The sequence below is a fragment of the Haliotis rufescens genome, unplaced genomic scaffold, assembly GCF_023055435.1.
Source record: "Haliotis rufescens isolate VD_foot unplaced genomic scaffold, xgHalRufe1.0.p SCAF_1, whole genome shotgun sequence".
Classification (NCBI taxonomy): Eukaryota; Metazoa; Mollusca; class Gastropoda; order Lepetellida; family Haliotidae; genus Haliotis; species Haliotis rufescens.
This window is the reverse complement of record NW_025963779.1, coordinates 84480516-84487231: the sequence shown is the minus strand read 5'-3', so window position 1 is coordinate 84487231 and position 6716 is coordinate 84480516. Positions and strand designations below refer to the sequence as shown.

General features: G+C 41.4%; 1 protein-coding gene across 1 annotated transcript; it reads right to left on the bottom strand.

Moving 5' to 3' along the window:
* Positions 1–2099: 2099 nt before the first annotated feature.
* On the bottom strand, positions 2100–6292 carry LOC124136983 (peritrophin-44-like). Its single transcript, XM_046503063.2, has 3 exons — positions 6144–6292; positions 3356–3559; positions 2100–2371 (listed from the first exon to the last, which is right to left on the bottom strand). Exons 1-3 carry the CDS (start codon positions 6214–6216, stop codon positions 2202–2204), a joined length of 447 nt encoding a protein of 148 aa, XP_046359019.2. The 5' UTR covers positions 6217–6292; the 3' UTR covers positions 2100–2201.
* Between the last annotated feature and the right edge of the window lie 424 nt (positions 6293–6716).

Sequence of the window (6716 nt, the reverse complement as noted above, 5' to 3'; positions counted from 1 at the left end):
ACTCCCCTTTTGTAAATGACTACTTATGAGAATGTGACTTCGAAATGTCTTTGTCTAAAGTATGCTGCATCTTGAAAAAACATATACAAGTGTTTTAAGTTGTTTGTTCACGCTCTGCGTGAACGTCATGTAGCGAAGCTTATTTGTCGAGCTTATGGGATAAACGGAACGTATATGGTTGGACATTATAGTGAGAGAGGGAAAGATGAAAGTGGAAGTGGCGGGGGGGGGGGGGGGGGGGGGGGGGACACAGAGACAGAGAGGATGAGAATGTGGGGTGGGGTGGGGATAGAAAAGCCGATACGGACAGGAGGAGAAGGTACAGGAAGAGGCCACCCCGGGTATCTGAACCTGAATGTATGAACCTGAATGATTCTGTGGATATGAATGTTGATGATACATCCACAATGTATATAAAATAAGGTAAAGTTTATCATTAAATGGTATTTAGAAAGGAGGTATTATAGATTTTCAACAGCAGGATGCTTTTTCCAAACATAGGTACGTAAAAGACATTTTCAAATGTCGAAGGTCCAAACGAAGCTAATAGCAGACATTTTCAGATGCCATAGGTTTGAAACAACGGTAGACGCAACAGGAACCAGGATAGCTGTTCATAACGTGATAAACCTGAGGGATTCACGGTCGCCTCAAATCGTCATGACAGAGATGAGAAAAAAACAACACATCTTAAAAATGACCTTCATGAACCTATCCCGTTCCGTAATATGTAGAAAAACATTGACATGTATTCACACATTCCGACTGTGTCCAAAACACCGAGCAATTCAGTACTTTCCTGTCTCATGTTGAGGTTAACAGCCCGCAGTAAAAAGACCTGAACCGACGGCCTGGTACCAGTAGAGGCTTACCGCCTCGCGACATCGCAAGTCTAACACTGGTTGGGTGTGTGATGGTATGCATCGCTCGACTGAACACGTGGCGACACAACCATGCATTTGAAGACCACCTGTTCCATTCGTGACCAACTCGTGTTAGTCCGGGACAAGCCGACTTGCAGGTTACGGAAAGGGACGAGTTGTAACGACTGCACCTGTTTTCATTACAATGTATGTGACCTCTATCGGTATCAGAAAACAGATTTCAACATGTTTGAAAAGCAGTAACACTTGTTATTAAATAAGGCAACACTATGAACTATTTCTAGCAAAATAGTCATGTCTGCAAACAGATTAATATTTTCATCATGTGATATTAATGCCCAATATTAAAACCTGGTTTCATTAATTCACCAATAACCGAACCACTCTTTGTATGTTTAATGTTGAACTTTGTATGTTTAATGTTGAACTTTGTATGTTTAATGTTGAATTTTGTATGTTTAAAGTTTGTCTAGTTATATGAATAGAAGGGACTACATGCCATAAATCCCGGTTCGATTCCCAATTCGGTCAAAATGTGTGAAGACCACTTTTGGTGTCCACCGTCGTGATCATGTTGCTGGAAAGGGACAAAATTCAGCTTGAAACCATAATAACTCTCTCACTCTATACATTCCATACGAAGTCATTGTACATTCAATAGGAATAAAGACGATGCTCACCACTCAGACTCTCTTGATACACATAACGTTGCACGGATACCAGATTCGGCTCGTGCAGCTCAGAATGATTGAATAGTTATATGCACACAAACGTTTTATACCTAAACTCGTGGATTATGACAATGAATTTCGTTAAAATGTTTAATTCGTTTAAAGTTTAACGTTTAGAATTTACACTTGCTTAAATGAAGTGCATATCGTAAGGTAATAAGTCAAATATTGATAAGATGTATAATATATATTGATATCAGATTCACAGGCACTTACACAACACATATGGCACCTGGACAGGTGATATCGTGAAGGACTACACACCAAGGGGTTGCAGGTTCACATCCTGCCGAGGGTCACTCACTCACTCACTCACTCACTCACTCACTCACTCACTCACTCACCCACTCACCCACCCACCCACTCACTCACTCACTCACCCACCCACCCAAAACTCACCCATTCACTCACTCACTCGCTCATAAACCCACTCACTCACTCAAGACAATATTAACCAGTATATAAAGTTTTGACAAGCTCTACGTTTGAAAGTATAGACACAAACTTATTGTCTGATGAGCTTTATTTGGAATTCAGAGAATACATTGTTTATATTGAATCATGGGGGTCTTTGACCCCGGGGGGTCTAGAAGCCGCACAGGTATTTGTCGTCCTCCGTCAGATCTTCAGCGTACACACAGATGAGTTTGCTCTGAGAGTAGTAGAGGTCTTGGTTGCAGCTGAAGTTGTACTGGGTGTTAAGATGGCAGTAGGTGAAAGCTGAGCAATTGTAGGGATCCACGCCGGTCACACAGTCTGGAAGCAAACACATACGTACAATACAGCGTTCAACAGAAATCACAGAATTGTAACCATATCGACTGTAGGTCCCTTTATCTATAAACATAAGACCTTTTCACCGTAGTCAGAATCCTTCTAATACTATCAATTTAGCAGGTTATTTCGTTAAATAGAAAACACATATTATAAAATGTGGTTTTGTTAAGTTAAAGGTTACTGAAATTAGTCCTTACACTAAGTAACATTAAAACTGAAGGAAGTCATATTGGCATCCTAACAATATCTTCTACCGTCACTGTTTCTCAACGGATATGTCTTTATTCATGTAAAATATCATTAAAAAATGGCAACATATTGATTCCATTCTCGATTCACGATCGTCCCAACCTGTTAAAATTTATCCTTTCGGTTGAGTGAGGGGTGGATGAGCTACTTCGTTTTGTAAACGTATTCCGTGTCCGCTGTAGTTCATTCAACGGTCATTAGCGAAAATATTATATGTTCATACTAGTTTATTAATGACTGAAATAACTGAATAGAATACATGAAGTAAAAGTCTATTCATCCGCCAACTTTTTACATAACCAGCCATTTGAAAAGACAGTCATGGTCCCTTAACACTTCCTGTCCATTCGGGGAATTAAGTCACATCTCCGAATTCCTTTTTTCACAAAACGGATGTACATTGCCAATCTGAATTGTAAATAATAACCAGTTGCTAGGCAATGGTTAATTGAATACAGACGCGGTCGGGTAGCTCAGTGGTTAAAGCGTTCGCCCGGGTTCGATTCCAGACATGTATACAATGTGTGAAGCCCATTTCTGGTGTCCCCCGCCGTGAAATTGCTGGAATACTGCTAAAAGCGGCGTAAAACCATACTCACTCACTCACTCACTAATTGAATACATAAAACAATTAATCAGATTCTATTAATGACAACTCTATTTAGCATGTGCTACAAGATAATTAATATAATACGCAAACTTATGTTTCGTTACCTGGGTTTTCGTTGAAGGGTTCCTGACAGTTGGAATCCGCTGCGTATACACAATCCTGGGTGTTTTCATTGAAGAGAGTCGTCTCGGGGCACTGGAGCGTTCCGTGGTAATCCTGGCCACCACAATTGATGAACCTCTTGCATCCCGAGCCAGGGGCCACGTACTTCCAGTCACCGTTGTAGTTATCCTGACATAGGACCGCGTCTGAAAGACAGTGAAACAGTCATATTATCTAGTACACACATAGAGTCTGAAAGACAGTTAAACAGTCATATTATCTAGTACACACATAGAGTCTGAAAGACAGTGAAACAGTCATATTATCTAGTACACACATAGAGTCTGAAAGACAGTTAAACAGTCATATTATCTAGTACACACATAGAGTCTGAAAGACAGTGAAACAGTTATATTATCTAGTACACACATAGAGTCTGAAAGACAGTGAAACAGTCATATTATCTAGTACACACATAGAGTCTGAAAGACAGTTAAACAGTCATATTATCTAGTACACACATAGAGTCTGAAAGACAGTGAAACAGTCATATTATCTAGTACACACATAGAGTCTGAAAGACAGTGAAACAGTCATATTATCTAGTACACACATAGAGTCGGAAAGACAGTGAAACAGTTATATTATCTAGTACACACATAGAGTCTGAAAGACAGTGAAACAGTTATATTATCTAGTACACACATAGAGTCTGAAAGACAGTGAAACAGTCATATTATCTAGTACACACATAGAGTCTGAAAGACAGTGAAACAGTTATATTATCTAGTACACACATAGAGTCTGAAAGACAGTGAAACAGTTATATTATCTAGTACACACATAGAGTCTGAAAGACAGTGAAACAGTCATATTATCTAGTACACACATAGAGTCTGAAAGACAGTGAAACAGTCATACTATCTAGTACACACATAGAGTCGGAAACGTCGGTGCCGCCACAGTCAGGTCGGTATAAATGTACAGACATCGAAATGGGTCCTACACTGTCAATAATGACAACCTCCATTTTCGGTATTATTTCATACGTCAATGGCGAGATCATGGCAGGTAGGCTACATGAAGGAGATGTCAACATGTGGGACTACCGAGGTCGACTCTGGTTCAAACAACACGGTCCCTGCTGTTCTGATACCTTCTGTTGTAAAGGGAATTCTCAAGACATTCGCGTACATACGTCGGGTAAAGTCAACCCATGTAATACCTATGCTTCCTTGCGATATTAGCATATTCCAACCATATGACGGGGAACTGTAAATAATGGAATCCGGGCCAGGCAAACAAGTGATTGATATTATGAACAACCCTCCGTGCCGTCAACTCACTATCAACCATGGCACCAAGTCACCTTATTCATTTAGTCGCCTTGTAGGAAGAACATGGGTGGCTGTGGACCTATTCTTACCCGGAATCCCCACGGCGTGAACGATGTGTAGCTCTACGACTGTGCTCTCACATAAGGGAGGAACACAAGGTGTGTTCTCTGCCGTTGAATTGTGTCTTGTTCCACCGCGTGGCGTTATTGTCAAAATATACTCACGTATTTTCTTACACTACTGTAGGGTAACAGATGATGAGTTTTGCTGGTTTTTTTCAACAGTATTACCCGTATAAGTAAAATTATCTCAAAACGAGTACATAAACTAAAGAGGCCCATTGTCTGCAGTTCTTCGTCTTCACCATTGTTAATTACCAGGTGTCTAAGTGGAGAAGAGCAGTACTACATCTGAAGTCTGCTACTGTAGGGATCGAGTTAGGGTCAACTGCTGGAAGCCATGTTTCCAAGATTAACCATAATCCTTAATACAATCAAGGAAGGACTAGGTTAATACTCACAGAAGATATCTGGGTAGTGGAATTGGATTCTCAAACCTCAAATAATGACATTTTATTCAGAAAAGTTTAATTCTGTCAAAACATTTGAAAACACCGCTTTGCCACATGACAAACTGTATTCCTTGATCCATGGGGTACTTGTCCCAAGACGTTTGAGCTAAAGATATAGTTTATGTCGGGAAATATTCCAGCAGCTCAAGCCTTTTGTGTCTACATTTCAAAACGTTTGAGGCACAGTCGAGCATGCTCTTCCCACCAAGATTTCAAAGAGTCTAATAAGACCCTTGCTCAGAAATTGTTTGAGTCAATTCCAGAATTGAGAATTCCAGTCATATCGCGGCATGTCAGCTTAATGTGGGAGGAAAGCCCGAAGTGATGCAGGTCTCAGACGTTTACCACTTCGGTGAAACCCACGAGCACGGGTATGGTGCTGACAAACCTAGAAACATTCGAACCCACAATCATAGGTTTCTGGCGTGCCCAAGGGACGTAACTCTTCACAGCGAATTGCGGCGCCTTAGACGCCTGGGCCACCAGTGCCCCCTATAACCCACTGTGTATTTTTAGTGCCATAAGTGAATATTGACGTGACAGTTCCACCTTTCGACAAATCTTCCATCACAACAACCGCTCATACTGAAACGCTTAGTGGACAGAGCGTCTCCCTGAGAACGGGTGGTCGGTGGTTCGATCCACGGTCGAGCAAACCAAAATACGTTAAAAGGCGGTATTTTGTGTTACCTTGTCACACACACACACACACACACACACACACACACACACACACACACACACACACACACACACACACACACACACACACACACGCACACACACACACACACACACACACACACTATAAGTGCAATAATCTTTTGGAAGCGAAGTACAACCCACTTTACCTCCTGACAAGTTCAATACAATTCTACTTACAATCTTCTTCTGGCACTTGTGCACTGGACATTGCCAGACATCCCAACAGCAAGCCAAGAACCGCTGACACCATGGTTGCAGAGCGTGTATTACTGGAGAGAAGGGAAGGAAGAGTTGCTGTACTTAGAATGGACGATAATCGACCGATCGATTTAATATACTACTGACCCACTAGTAAACACGCCTTATGTAAATTCTTCATTTAAATGAAGTGTGTCGCTATTCTCGGACGGGGCGGGGCTACACCCATCTTACTGCATCCTTACACGTGTGTCAGTTCGCTTCCTTAAGCCCTGGGCTTGTACAATTAGTTTAATTAGTACCAGAATCACGTAAGACACTAACTCAGTTCCCTATTTGGCGGAAACACATACCCTTTGCGTAGCACGTTTAGCACGTCGCTGAGAATTGCATCTTGTACACAAACCCGATTCAACTGTGCACTGAAGTTTATTCGTTGCTATTTCTCAGATTCTTGTGTAACGCCTCCGTTACGTTCGCATCCCATGACGAAAACATGATAAGGGTGGTCTAATTATGCCATGTCTAGTAAGTCCGCTTCCCTTCTTCATG

What these genes read in the sequence shown, in the direction of transcription:
- LOC124136983 (XM_046503063.2), bottom strand. Translation starts at nt 6,216, where the DNA reads ATGGTGTCAGCGGTTCTTGGCTTGCTGTTGGGATGTCTGGCAATGTCC. An exon ending in ACAAGTGCCAGAAGAAGATT is followed by an intron (nt 3,560 to 6,143) that starts GTAAGTAGAATT and finishes ACTGTCTTTCAG; the next exon opens with ACGCGGTCCTATGTCAGGAT. An exon ending in ACCCTTCAACGAAAACCCAG is followed by an intron (nt 2,372 to 3,355) that starts GTAACGAAACAT and finishes GTTTGCTTCCAG; the next exon opens with ACTGTGTGACCGGCGTGGAT.